The sequence below is a fragment of the Corvus kubaryi genome, unplaced genomic scaffold (assembly GCF_017639235.1).
Source record: "Corvus kubaryi isolate FWS band 111438036 unplaced genomic scaffold, C.kubaryi_AGA036_p1.0 split3-73, whole genome shotgun sequence".
NCBI lineage: Eukaryota > Metazoa > Chordata > Aves > Passeriformes > Corvidae > Corvus > Corvus kubaryi.
The window spans coordinates 38,770,435-38,784,974 of record NW_024582091.1 but is presented as its reverse complement, the minus strand read 5'-3'; the positions used below and the strand labels follow the sequence as shown (position 1 = coordinate 38,784,974).

Sequence of the window (14,540 nt, the reverse complement as noted above, 5' to 3'; positions counted from 1 at the left end):
AGAGGTGGGTGAAGGAAGGTGAGGAACTGAGCTTAGACAGAGCTCTTGGGCTTTGCCTTTCTGGGCTGAGTCAAGGCTGGCCCTAAGAGGTGGTAGCCAAACCCCGAGGAGGAGGAGTTAGAGGCTGCAGAGCCCTTTGGTGTGCTGAGGGCCCTAGCCACCCCTGAGGATTAGGGACCTGATCCTATGCTTGACTGTTCTGTGAAAGTGAAAAATGGTTTCCCTTGTTTAGGAAGAATTCCTTCAAACCTGCCAAAATGCCGCATAGGACTGCCCCTTATCCCCACAGGTCTTTGCTGGACTTGGGTCAATTTGCCCATGTTTCTTTTATGGGGAAGAGGGAAACTGGGCTAAGTACATCAGGGACAGCTGGACAAGTGTAAGCACAGGAGAATAATCACTTTCCACAGTTTGTGCTCTGCATTCTTGCTAATACAGTCATTTGGGCTTGCCAAAAGGGTGCACTGTTGTTTAGTTCAATTTTTTGCCTGCAAGGACCTACTGCTGGCCCTCTGCATTAGGTGGTCACTCACCCTCCTCCCTGGGTCTTTAGAAGATATGTTATTGCCCTGCTTGTTAGCAATCATATAATAATGTTATTTTAGGATAAGGAGAATCTTCACAGGGAGAGGTGAGCTCCTACAGGCAATGTTGAGAGCAAGAACCCTTAATGATGTCTTGTCTAGTCTTGCCAGTCACAGATACTGGAGATGCTGGAAGGTTTTCCGAAGGTGTGGGAAAGTGTATTGTGCTACTAAGCTGAATTTCTCATGATCTGTCAGACACTGGAAAATGTTACAGTTGTAGGAACAGGACACTTTGATAATCCCATAAAGCCCAGCTTCCCATTCACATTGGGAAAGTCAGTCACCTTGTTGAGACTGTGTGTTTCTGTCCAAGAAATAAGCTAGCTAATTCATATGTGTCTAAGTGCTTTGGTAATTGGATAATAATCAAATTCTAAGGATTATTCCTTTCCATAATTATAACATAGCAGCCGTACCTAAAAAAATAATGTATTCCCACATTTAATTTTATGGAAATAATAAAGCAAAGTAAAAATACTAAAATGCATGATTGTAATAAAACAAGATATTATTTCCACAGTCACAGGTTTTATTTGTGAGTTGTCTTCTCTCAGGTTAAACACTTCCGAGCTCTGCAGGAGCAGGCCAATACATACTTGGATCTTCTGTGCTCCATGTGTGACCTGTCAGATGCCACAGTGAAGAGCACAGCAGCAGATATTCAACAAACTAAACAAACGGTACAAGATAACCACAACAACCCACTTTTAATCCTATTTAGAGCTTTAACTGCCTTGATCTGTTCCCTTTTAAAAAGGTCATATTGGGTAATAGTTTAAAGAAATGTCATCTTACTTTCATCCTAAGTATTTCTTTAGAAATAGTTAAATAGTTTTCTCTTTCTGCTTCTTTTTTTTTTTTAATTTTTAAATTCATACACTGTCATCCTGGTACTAATACAAAGACACACAACTAAGGTTTCTGAAGGTACTTAGGCAATGTTACAAGATGTTGGTCTAAAGCCACAGAAATAACATTCTGTGGTAGAAAACCTGATTCAAGTTATGTGTTTCAAAAAACACAATTCAGTCGAATCTTCTCTGTATTTTATTAAATCTGACACATATTTTCTTGTTATTATTTATTCAACAATAGACTGATGTTCATATTGACCTATATTAATATATTACTAATATAATAATCATCATAAAATTATGCTGGTTCAATTAATGAATCAAAGTGCATCTATTTCAGCATATTAATTTATAGAAGTGTTCCTCAATTTTAAGTTCTAAAGTCTCTTAATGCTTAGGTTTAAAATAGAGCTATAAACCTAAGTTAGTGGGAAAGAAGAATTATGAGCATTCCTCATAATGAATGAAAAATTTAGTTTCTCTTACACAGATATACAACCAGAGTTTTGAAACTACTTCTAACAAGAGTAAAAATCTGATACATACAGTAACAGTACTCCATACCAGAAAAGCAAATTGTACAAATCCAAGCAACCCATGAAAATATGGCAGTCCAAGTACTGAATTGCTGAGAAAGATCCCAAACATCAGACTAAGATCCTCCTCTGACATATAAAGCAGTGAAACATTTTTAAGAAATCACAGATGGTATAGTGCTGAGATATACTAAGCTGGTTGAGTGTCTAAACCTTAAAGACACCCGACTGCTGTATTTATAGCAAAAGCAGCTGTGTCACTATTGGTGTAAGAGGATTGACGGGCTCAGATCTGGTAAGCATTCTTCTTATTGGCATTTTAGTAGAGGCATATAGTTAGAATAACTGGGCTAAGCAAATTAAAAGGAAGTGTTTAATTGAAACTTTTATGTAGTCTACATTCTAACAATATTCTTAGCATGCAGTATATTATACAATTAATTTAAGCTTTAACAGAGGACTGAGAACATTGAAATACACACTCATAAACATACTTGCTTCTCTCAAGGGTGAATGATAATTAATTTCTTTTGTTGTTGTTGTTGTTTCCACATGGATTTCCTTTGATAGGTACAATTTTTGTGACTTTTGGAGGTTAAGACTCTTTTTGTGGATAATATTAGCCCCTTCAGAATCTGGTGCAGAAATTGCTTTAGTACAGTATTGTGCTCAGAGGAGGAATGGTATTCATCCTCCATTCTCCAAAAATAGATGCATTAAAGCATTCCTACTCCTTTTCATTTCTTTTCTTCTAGATTGAGCAACAGATAATGCACTCACAGTATTTGTCTCAAGGTTGGGAAGAGATCAAACAATTGAAGGCTGAGCTCTGGATATATTTCCAGGATGCGGATCAACAACTACAGAATTTAAAAAGGAGACGGGCAGAGTTGGAGCTAAATATTGCCCAGAATATGGTGCTCCAGGTTAAGGTAAGGAGTCTTTTGGTTAAGAACAGAAGGTAAGGAAGAAGTTCATCCTTCGGCTGATATTATTTTATGATTCATATTGTGTGCACATACTGCATATATTGGCTAAAATGCTCTAAGCAAGAGCAGAGAAGATAGAGGAAAGAGTGTTTCCTTATTGATACTACAGGGTGATTCAGAGAGCAGAAATTTGCACTATAGTATTTTTCTGGCTTTGTTTTTTAAATAATTGACAATTTTCAGCCTACTGGTCTGATTTGCCTTCACTTTTAGAGTAGACTAAATGCTGATCACAGTGGACCTGAAGATAAGATTTGCAAACTGTGCTTGCTAAATTCTTTGATTTCTATACTTCTGAATAGTTTAGAAGTATTTCAAAATTAGTCAGCAAAACTGTTTGATGTTGCTGATCTCTAAGAAAAGGTATGGCAGAAATCCAATTTAAATAATGAGACAAATGCCTTCAGGACTTATTCATTCCAGAAGAGAGACATTTTATGACTCTTCTGTATACATCATAACCAGTAACTTAACAAAAAGATCATTCTTTATTAAATTATTATATACTTGAGTTTTGCATTTTTGGTCTAGGCTTTGCTTGTATTCCTTTTCTGGTATGCCAAGAGTTAGCACTTCCTCTCCATGTCTGTTCTACTCACACTTTGGAACAAAGTCAAAGCCTTTGAAGATGCCTCAGCACAATCTGAACAGAAAGCTGAAGGAGTCTCTATTTCTTCACTCTTTCAGTCAGAAGCTTTGGATTATAATGAAAGGGAGACACCTTCTGTACTGTTAGATGTGGTACAAGGTGGTTTTTTTTCCAATAATTTGCCCTGGTAAAGGAAGATGCCTAGCTCCATTTAAAGCCTTCATGAAGAGGAATGAGGCAGAGCTGGAGATAGGCATGCTTGTTTAGTTACAGTTATTGGAACTAGAATTTAGGAAAAGATTGTATTTACCTTAGACAGGGTGCAAAGGCTGGAAAATATTTGGTTAGTTTTAGTTGTCAGTATATTGTGTATTCTTCTTTTTGTGATCTCTCTGACTTCTTTTTTGGTATGAAATGTGTATGCAGATGAACTCTTTTAGTTACTAGTTATTAGCTCAGATAGCAGTCATACCTAGGTTAATCCATGGTTTTGTTTCAGTAATGACACTGGTAACAGTTGCTGTTACAGAAGTAGGAACAATACAGAGTACGGATATGGAGGCTCTCTGACTCATGGACTCTGCTTCCTATTTTTAGTCTCTAATGAAAAAGAAAAAAATAAGCTAGTCACAGTACTAGGAAAATGAATTATTCTTGTGAGATTCAAGACTATCTTGCATGTTTTAGTGTATGGTGGGAGCTGTGCTAGTCCAGAAGCCTGGACAACAGGATGTGACTTGATCAGAAGTTCTGTTTATCACTGGCTCTTGGAAACTCCTCTCATTTGCTTTAGCATCTATTACCAACTTGTCTTCACCTGAGAAGGTGGGGAGGAGGATTTGGAGAGGAGTGAAAATACTTCTTCCAGTTTACATCTGCAGAGCATTTGCCTGGGCAGATAATTAGTCCATATACAATTTATTTATTTCAGAGCTTTTATTTAAATTCCATTTTATAATTTTGAGGGAATGATAGTATATTGGTTTTTACTTGTATCTTTTTCAGGAATTCAGTCAGAAGTTGCAGTCTAAGCAGTCAGCTCTCACCTCTGTGACTGAGAAGATGAACAAACTAACCCAAGGACAGGAATCACCTGAACACAAGGAAATAGGAGAACTGAGCAACCAGTGGCTGGACCTCTGCCTTCAGGCACATAGTTTGCTCATGCAGAGGGAGGAGGATCTGCAGAGGACAAGGGATTACCATGATCGCATGAATGTCGTTGAAGTTTTCCTGGAAAAGCTCACAAAAGAGTGGGACAACCTAGCTAGGTAAAAAAGGAGTAGCATGCACAAAGCAAAGTGTGCATATATGCTGAAAGAGCTGTTTACAGTGGGAGCCACTAAAAATTCCTTTTTGCATGCTTAATTAAAAGCACACTGCCCTTCTTAATTATCAGGCAATTAATCATTTCTGTTGAGATAAAGAGAGTTTGAGCGACCAGATCTTCAGTGTTTGTCTTTAAGGCAAGTACTGATTGATCCCATCTCAGGGTATAGCATTTCCTGATATTTCAACCATGTTGACTATTTTATTTGAACTCTTTCATTTGTGGTGGTTCATGAGTTCATGGTTCATTCATCAGTTCATTTTCATTGTAATACTGTGTTATATCTACTAGACTATTATATTAAAGCTTAGTAACTACTGCTAAATATTTGCAGCTGCTTTGCACAGGATAAACACACCAGCTGTGAGAAAATTGTGAGCGTATTGCTGGTCCTGTCACTGTCATGGAACAAGATTCACTTCGACCTCAGTACTTGTTGTTGTTCTTATATGCAATATAATCAGTATGCTCTTTAGTATTCATGTAAATGTGTATGGTCAGCCTGATGACCATAGTGCAGATTAAAGGAAAAGGAATAAATTTGTAGAGTTTTTTAATTAATATTCAAGGCTGCTGCCTTCAAGTGAATGTGAAAACTGTAGGTCTTTATATCATATTGATTTCAGTATTTAGTGGGCTTATAATTAATTCTGACCTCTCTTTCAAGCCTGTGCTGAAATTGGATGTAATAACTCATTTTTTTCCTGTCCATTTTAATAACAGGTCTGATGCTGAAAGTACAAATGTGCACCTTGAAGCTTTGCAAAAACTGGCAATTGCTCTACAGGAAAGGAGACTTGCTCTGGAAGATTTGAAAGATCAGAAACAGAAGATGATAGAACATTTGAATCTTGACGACAAAGAATTAGTAAAGGAGCAATTCAGTCATTTTGAACAACGCTGGACTCAGCTGGAGGACCTTGTCAAAAGGAAAATTCAAGTTTCTGTTTCAACCTTAGAAGAGCTCAGCTTGGTGCATTCCAAATTTCAGGAACTAATGGAATGGGCAGAGGAGCAGCAACCTAGTGTCTCAGAGGCTCTTAAACAGAGCCCTCCTCCAGATATGGCTCAGAGTCTTCTCATGGATCATCTTACCATTTGCAGTGAGCTTGAAGCCAAACAGCTTGTTCTGAAGATGCTTGTGAAGGATGCTGACAGAGTGATGACCAACCTAGGGCTCAATGAAAGGCAAGAACTGCAGAAAACAGTTTCTGATGCACAGCACCATGTGGCTTGTCTCAGTGATCTGGTTGGCCAGAGGAGAAAACACCTGAATAAGGCATTGTCTGAAAAGACCCAGTTTCTCATGGCAGTCTTCCAGGCTACAAACCAAATTCACCAGCATGAGAAGAAGGTGATGTTTCCAGAACATATTTGTCTGTTGCCAGAAGATGTGAATAAACAGATCAGGACTTGTAAGAATACCCAGGCTAATCTGAAGGCCTATCAAAATGAGGTCACAGGGTTGTGGGCTCAAGGAAGGGATTTAATGAAAGAAGCAACAAATCAAGAGAAGAGTGAAGTGTTAGGTAAACTGCAAGAACTACAGAATGTATATGACACGGTTTTACAAAAGTGTAACCAGAGATTGTTAGAACTGGAGAAAAATAGTGTTTCCAGGAAATACTTCAAAGAAGATCTGGATAAAGCTTGCCATTGGCTAAAACAAGCTGATATTGTCACATTCCCAGAAGTCAATGTAATGAATTCTGACACTGAGCTATACAGCCAGTTGGCAAAATATCAACAGATTCTTGAACAATCTCCAGAATATGAAAATCTGCTACTTGCACTGCAAAGAGATGGCCAAGAAGTCCTACCATCACTTAATGAAGTGGATCATTCTTATCTAGATGAAAAACTTAACAGTCTCCCTCAGCAATTCAGTATTGTCACTGCTCTGGCAAAAGAAAAATTATATAAAGTTCAGGAAGCAATTTATGCCAGAAAAGAGTATGTCTCTTTAATTGAGTTGACAAGTAAAGCTCTAACCGAGCTAGAAGACCAGTTTACTAACATGGATAAAGCTCCAGCTGCTGTTTCAGCCAAAGAAGCTGTGTCACTCCAGCAGGCCTACAGAGATCTCTTAGGTGAAGCAACGAGCCTTGGTGCAGCAGTGGATGAACTGAACCAGAAGAAGGAGGCCTTTCGAAGCACTGGCCAGCCCTGGCAGCCAGATGAGATGTTAAAACTTGCCACACTGTATCACAAGTTGAAGAGGCAAATAGAACAGAAAATCAACCTGTTGGAAGACACAATAGAAGCATGCCAGGAGCATGAGAAGATGTGTATGCAGTTTGAAGCACAGCTAGAGACAGTGAAAAAGGAGCAGATTAAGGTGAACGAAGAAACTCTCCCAATAGAAGAAAAGTTGAAAATATACCATTCTCTGGTGGGCAGCTTGCAAGACTCAGGAAGTCTTCTGAAGCAAATAACTGAACATCTAGAAGCCCTTTCTCCTCAGCTCGACTCATCTGCATGTGAGACAACAAATCACCAAGTTCAGGCTTGGCAAGAGAAGCTGAAGTCTTTGCATTCTGCCATTGTTGACACGGTGATGGAGTGTGAGAACAGACTTGTGCAGAGCATAGACTTCAAGACAGAAATCTGCCGTTCACTCGACTGGTTGAGGTGGGTGAAAACAGAACTTCATGGAGCATTAAGTTTGGACCTCAAACTGCAAAACATCCAAGAAGAAATCCGAAAGGTTCAGATACATCAGGAAGAAGTGCAGTCGAGCCTCAGAATAATGAATGCACTGAGTAATAAAGAGAAAGAGCGCTATATGAAAGCAAAGGAGCTGATACCTGTTGACCTGGAAAACACTTTTGCTGAGCTGGCAGAACTGGATGGTGAAGTTCAAGAAGCTATACACATGAGACAGGTTAGTGCACCCTAACTGTCATTAGTTTGTCAGTCACAAAGCTCAGAAAGATGGCTCTGTGGCTTGATCTTTACAATCATCACAAAAAGATTCATTTCAGTAATCCTATTATCTGGATTTTTTAAATGACACAGGTTACTGTGATTTTATGTTCGTGACTCTCCCTTTTATTTCAGGCTACCTTGAATAAGGTATATAGCCTCTGCCAGAGGTACTACCAAGTGATGCAGATAGCAAATGACTGGCTGGAAGATGCTCAGGAATTTCTACAGTTAGCAAGAAATGGTCTAGATGTTGAGAACTCTGAGGAGAATCTAAGGAACCACGTTGAATTTTTCAGCACAGAAAGTCAGTTCAATAATCATTTGAAAGACTTAAAAGGCCTTGTGTCTGAGATAGACCCCTTTATACAAGCCTCAACAAGGGAACAGCTGGTACAGAATGTAGCTTCATTGGAGGAAAAAGCCAAAGGGACAGAGCAAGAAGCCAAAAGCCAGCAAGAGCGGTTACAAAGGTAAGGTATATTCTTTCTTCTTCTTTTTTTTTCCTCTTCCTTCTGAAGAATCTGAAAATTAATTGAAATTTTTTAATATTTGTGCTACTTACAAAAGAATTTTATATTGGGGATTCAGAGCTCCTAAATTCTGTTTTCTACCCTTGACTGACTAGTTGTGTGATCTTAAAGAAGCTCTGATAGAATTGTATTAAGCTTGGAACAGCAAGGAGAAGAGGAGTAGGGAATAATTCTATATTTCACCTGACACAAGATCTATGCGCAAACAAATGAAATTGAAGCAGACATTTTGAACTAAAAGGAAATACCTTTTTAAAAAACATAACTATGTTTCTTATTATTCCTGAATGTTCTGAATTCCATACGTTTGGGTAGGTTTAAAACACCACATAGGCAGTCTCTGAGGAAAAGTCAAATAAGGGCTATTAAATGCCCGGCTGTGGTTTCTGTGAAGCACATATCTGAAAATCTGGAGCATATGTTTCTGTGTATGCTGTTTCCCAATAATCTTTCTGTTTCTTGGAAAATACTGTGTAACAGCATAACTAAGCAGTTACATTGAAAACTAGGTTCAATCATATTTCTGATTTTCAAATGGTTTTATATTGCATTAAGTTGTTCTTTCTGGAACTGTATTTGTTTAAGGTGTGCTTCTGAGTGGCAGGAGTACCAGACATCAAGGCAGAAGGTTATTGAAGTGATGAATGAGGCTGAGGAAAAATTATCTGAATTCTCAGTAGCTAAAGCTGCTTCTTCTCATGAAGCAGAAGAGAAATTGCTAACACATAAGGTAAGGTACTGATAATTGCATGAAATCATTCTATGTCAAGTGAAAATGAATGTATATTATGTAGGTCCCTATCTGTGGTAACATGAATTTGAGTTTTTACATCTTTACCTGTAGCGCTTAACTGTGTCATAACACACCAAGAGATGTTTTGTGTTGTGCAAAACACAAATTTTGTTTGTGTGGTGATTGAGGCAGGTATTTTTAGTCACTTTTCAGCTTGTCTCTCTATGTGCCCATGACTGTAGAGAAGTGCAAAGAGTCAGGAGGTTCCTAAAAGCCGTGGGTCTGTAAACCCCAAAATTACAAGCAACTCAGATCAATAGAAACATCCATCTACTTTGGATCACATGAAACAGTTTTACTAGGACAGGAAGAGTTGGAGTTTAATATTAACTCTTCTTTAGTCTAAAAGCAAGAAATGTAATTTTAAAAATTACTTTCTCTTCTTGTGTTTAGGGTACTAACCAATTGCCTTAATATAGGCAGTCAGACATGCTGCCAGCTGTGTCTCTGTGAAATCAAGAATCTCTCCTAAGAGTAATGTCCTATCTGCCAGCTTCATGAGAATGTCCTCAAATCCTTGGGCATCTAAAATGTCCTTAAAGATAAACATGACATAAATGTACACTTAAACACCTGAATTTCTTCTTTCATTTTTAGACTTTTTAGAAGTCAGTCTTTGCTATGAGAAGGACCCTGAATGCTTATTTTCATCCTTCTTGAGGGGGATATCAAGGAAGGGAAAAGCTGATTACTCCAGATTTGTGCTGCTTCCAGAGACAGGGATTTTGGACCAAGTAGCTGTAGCTCAAATACTGCATATAATAATTATAAAAATAAAGTGAGATCTAGCCACTTCACTCAGCATACAGTACCTCCTCCTCGTCTGCAGTGGATGGAAGTTGTTCATCTACCTGCATGTTGAATAGTAATGAGTTGTCTTGTAGGAAGGGAAAAGAGTGCTTATTTTTGCTTTTTCAGACTCTCGTGTCCGTAGTGAATTCTTTCCATGAGAAGATCACAGCCCTAGAAGAAAAGGCTTTGCAGCTGGAAAAAATCAGCAATGATGCCAGTAAGGCATCTATAAGTAGATCCATGACAACAGTTTGGCAGCGCTGGACACGGCTCCGGAATGTAGCCCAGGAACAAGAAAAAATTTTGGAAGATGCAGTGCAGGAATGGAAGAGTTTTAATGATAAGGTAAATTCTAGTCCTGGTAAATCCTCCTTTGTACATAGGTTTACACTCATGATGCTGCCTTATTAATCATCTTGTGGTAGAGAAAATTGATAGCAGGAATAACTGATTTCTTTCCTCAGGTCAGCAAAACACAGCTATGGAAGATCCAGGTTTAGAATCATTGCCTCCAAAGTTTGGACTGTTCTGTATGCATACATGTATAGTACATATAGAGTTGTTTTGGTTTCTGGTGGTTCTTCAGAATCTACTTCTCTGTTTCCTTTCCTCAGGTGTTCTGTTCTAGATTATGTCAACATCTCTTTTTTTATTCTTTCTTCTTCTCTCTTCTTCTCTTTTGTATCTCTGTTTTTTCTCTCTTTCTTCACTCTTTTTTTTTTCATGTTGTCTTTTTTCCCTGAAGAGTATGAAGTTGCTCTTTTTAAGCATAAGCAGTTGATGATAGTGCCTGACAATGCTCATTGGTCATATGTCTCTTTTTTTCCCCTTATATCCTATCTGACTCCTTTTATCTGTCATTGTCCATTATTTATGCCCAGGTGGCAGGTTCTCTGGGAATGAGGATAATCATTTTGTTAAACATATGACTTGTGCCAAATATGTGTGTGCCCCAGGGTAGAGCTCTAGTTCCTATGGCAATAAATATAATAAATGCTAAAAAATATAACAAGCCACCCATAACTGGACAAAAAAAAGTCCCTTAGCAAGTCCTAATGCCCTGTGAAGAGCAAGGGATCTGGCACAGAAGAGCACAAGCCCTATACCACAACAGTTTTATAGAATCTAAATGTACAGCACTGGGTCTAGCACCTTTTGGTGTCAGTTGTACTAGCTTCTTTGTTTCCATAGATTCAGAAAGCCACCATAGCTATAGATGAGCTACAAGGTCGCTTACCAGAAAGCTCCGTGGAAAAGGCATCCAAGACAGAGCTTCTGGAACTCCTGGATTACCACAGCAGTTTCCTGCTGGAGGTGGACCACCAGCTGTCATCTTTGGGCCTGCTCAAACAGCATGCTGTTAGCATGCTCCAGGATGTGGAAGTAAAGCCTCCATCTCAGAAGGAACTACCAGTTAGGCAAGAAATCAAAGCAATGCAAGATCGATGCCACAAGTAAGGCAATATTTTAAAAGATTCACTAGAAAAATGGTACCTTACAGTTCATTATTAAGAGCTTATGTATCCTATTTTTATCATTAGCAATTACCATGCTTAAATAAATATTAGTTACTACTTTTAAAATAAGCATCAGTTTTAATTTAAAATTTTTTAATTAATTTTGAAATACCTTTTTTACATTATTTATTTCCATCAGAAGGAATATGCATTTTAGAATATGTACTTCTCGCCTTGCATAATAATAGTAATTTACATAAAAGCTGCATAAAACTGCATTAAATGTATAACTGATTTTAAACATTTCCATTGCCTCTCATATTAACAGTGCCCGTTCATCTTTTTGTATCCTCTTTTGATGAGTTTATCACTTTGTTTCCCTTGTTTGAAGCACTTAGGTATCAAAAGTAGGTCCTGTATGACATTTACAGAGGAATTTAGAGCATATGCAAACAAAACATACCTTAACATTTCACCTTGTGGCTATGCAAATGTTTGTCTAAATCTAAAACATCTCCCTGTCGTGTAGAAAATAGGAAGTTTATGTTAAGTTTCAAGACACATATCTACATCATAACTACACTAAGATGCCATTAGCTGGATCTCACCAGTGGGAAAAGGGAGAGAGGTAGAGAATGGGAATCCTTGCACCAAGCCTGTGCAAAGTTTATTGTGTGTGTGTATAAATGATTAGAGTGGAATAGCAATGCCTGTAGAAAATGTGTAGATGCAAGCACTTTTACAACTCCATTTTTCACATAGAATTGGTTTCTAAGATACCGGGTCTGTGATGACCTCCTGCTCATGATTCGTCAATGAAAGGCTATGCGAACATAAATGTGGGAATATCAAAGTAAGATCCATGTCACCTGTATAAGAGCTACAGGTAGTCCAATAGAACTTTGAAAGAGGTGTAATTTTTTACAGGAGATCCAAGTTCTTGAGGAAAGTGCAGAAATTCTGCCTTAGTGGAAGTGTGGAGATAGTCCGTGTTCAGATATTTGATCCATAACTTAGGCTAAGTATTCTGCCAGTGCAGATCCCATCAATAGGAGTGGAATTTATGTCATGTTATTTTACCATCAGGACAGATTAAGTCTTGCTCTCTAATTAGTGTAGAGAAATAAACAAGCGTAAGATGCCGTTTTTCTGACCTACTTTAGAAGTTTATTTTAGAATGACAATGAATAATCCTAATTTGTGCCCTGCAATTGCCCGTTTCCTCCACTGACGTTCAGGGCAGTCTGTGGTGATGAGCTCAGATGCAGGGATTTCTATTGTAAACATTTGCATTTTTTCAAAAGAATTGCGTGCTTGATGTCCAAACACATAAACCCAAAGAATGGACATGAAAAATTTAATTTACTTAAATTTATTTTTCTGGATGTGGTGCCATCAATCATGATCTTTATTATTCCGTATTTTTTGACAAAGCAATGTTTTTAGACATTGCTTAATTCTTCACAAATAGTTATTGTTTCTTTCTTTCTGAAGTATGCAACAGAAAGTTAAAAAGGGTGTGAAGATGGTGAAACAGGAGCTGAAGGAGCGTGAGGAGGTTGAAGCAGAGATTAATATTGTGAAGTCCTGGATCCAGGAAACAAAAGAATATTTATTAAGCCCTGATGCAGAAGTGGACATTCAGCTTCAGGAGTTGCAGGTATACCAAATCTGTCAACTTCTAAATTGCAATATTTATCTTCATTTTAACCTGTTAGTGAATATTAATAAATATTCACTAACACAAATTCAAATTAGATTATATTCATGAGTTTTTGAGTTACCCACTGGACAAATTGATAATGCATGAAGTAGATCATGGACTGTGATACTTTATTTTAAAGATATTTAAGATGTATTCTCATTGTTCTTAACAATACTGTTTTTTCTGTCATTAGTCTCTCTTTGGTGAAGTTACTACTCATCGCCAGGCTGTTGAAAAACTGGCTGAACAACAACAGAATAAGTACTTGGGGCTTTATACCATTTTGCCTTCTGAACTCTCTCTTCATTTAGCAGAAGTTGGACTGGCCCTTGTAACTGTGCAGGATCAGGTAAAGTGCAGTAGATAAGGCATAACAGATCTATAGCCCTTCATTAGGCTTTATAACTTGGTATCCTGCTGTGGCCAAACTGTAGCAACACAGAATAGTTTTATTACCTTCATCCTTGGAATTAAAATTAAATGAAAGTTAATTTCCTTTAAGGAGGACTGATTTCTGATTACTGAATTTAATTCTTATTGTTGACAGATTCAAACCAAAGAAAGAGAAACTCAGCAAATAAAAACATTGAATCAAGAGTTTGATCAGAAGATCCAGGGGATAGCAAATGAACTAAATACCATTCTTTCCAAACTGAAAAAGAAAACAAATGATATAGCACAAGCTAAACTTGAACAAAAGGTAAGACAAGGCTTTCCTTATGTGGTTATGCCATAAAGTTTTCTGAACTGGTAAACTCACTTCTTACCACAGTGTTGTTTGTGAAGACTTGCAGGACACATTTTTTTAGTGTACTTCAACAAAAGAATTATACAGAAATAAGGGTTGACTGATGAGATTTTTAAAGCTATATTCTTTGCAAACTGGCTCACACAGGGTCTTGAGTGAGTAACAGAATTTGGAGGAAGTAGCTGACCGCTAAAGTCAGGTGAACAAAGTTTCACTGTTCCTTTTAAATAATGAGTATGACTCCAATCTTGGAAAGCCTAAGGAACCTCCAAACTGCTGCTTGTTCTTCTCTGTACTGAAATGATCATTCTTTATTTATGATCAGTAGATCAATAAATTTTACTTAACTTGTAGTCCACCTCACATCATTTGGTTCAATAATGAGGTAAAGTACTACTTATGCAGTTAAGAATAATGCAGGGGACTCCTGGTTCTTTTCGTGGGTTTTCTTAATCTTAGCTATGTGCAACACTCAGAAAAGATCATCTGTACTGAAGTGTAAGGGCCGAATTAGGATTATCATATGAGAGTAAGGGATTTTGGGGAGAGGAGATGTGGGAGAGGGGTTGGCTGAGGGTTTGGGGGTTTTTTGTTGGTTTGTTATTTTAACTATGGAATTATTGTCTGAAATTAAGCAAAGCATAAATAGGCGATTTAGCATGACTGGTATGTCATGAATTACCTGTTTATTTTCATGAGATG

At 37.7% G+C, this 14,540-nt stretch overlaps 1 protein-coding gene across 18 annotated transcripts in view; it reads left to right on the top strand.

Moving 5' to 3' along the window:
• Nucleotides 1–14,540, top strand: part of SYNE1 (spectrin repeat containing nuclear envelope protein 1) — a 294,381-nt gene that overhangs the window by 169,791 nt on the left and 110,050 nt on the right. For all 18 annotated transcript variants that reach the window (XM_042016475.1, XM_042016490.1, XM_042016480.1 and 15 more), the window contains 11 exons: nt 1,142–1,267; nt 2,733–2,909; nt 4,561–4,826; nt 5,609–7,769; nt 7,946–8,283; nt 8,929–9,073; nt 10,055–10,273; nt 11,120–11,382; nt 12,880–13,045; nt 13,284–13,439; nt 13,638–13,790. In XM_042016475.1, the coding sequence (XP_041872409.1) occupies nt 1,142–1,267; nt 2,733–2,909; nt 4,561–4,826; nt 5,609–7,769; nt 7,946–8,283; nt 8,929–9,073; nt 10,055–10,273; nt 11,120–11,382; nt 12,880–13,045; nt 13,284–13,439; nt 13,638–13,790 (4,170 nt within the window). The remainder of the gene's footprint in view (nt 1–1,141; nt 1,268–2,732; nt 2,910–4,560; nt 4,827–5,608; nt 7,770–7,945; nt 8,284–8,928; nt 9,074–10,054; nt 10,274–11,119; nt 11,383–12,879; nt 13,046–13,283; nt 13,440–13,637; nt 13,791–14,540) is intronic.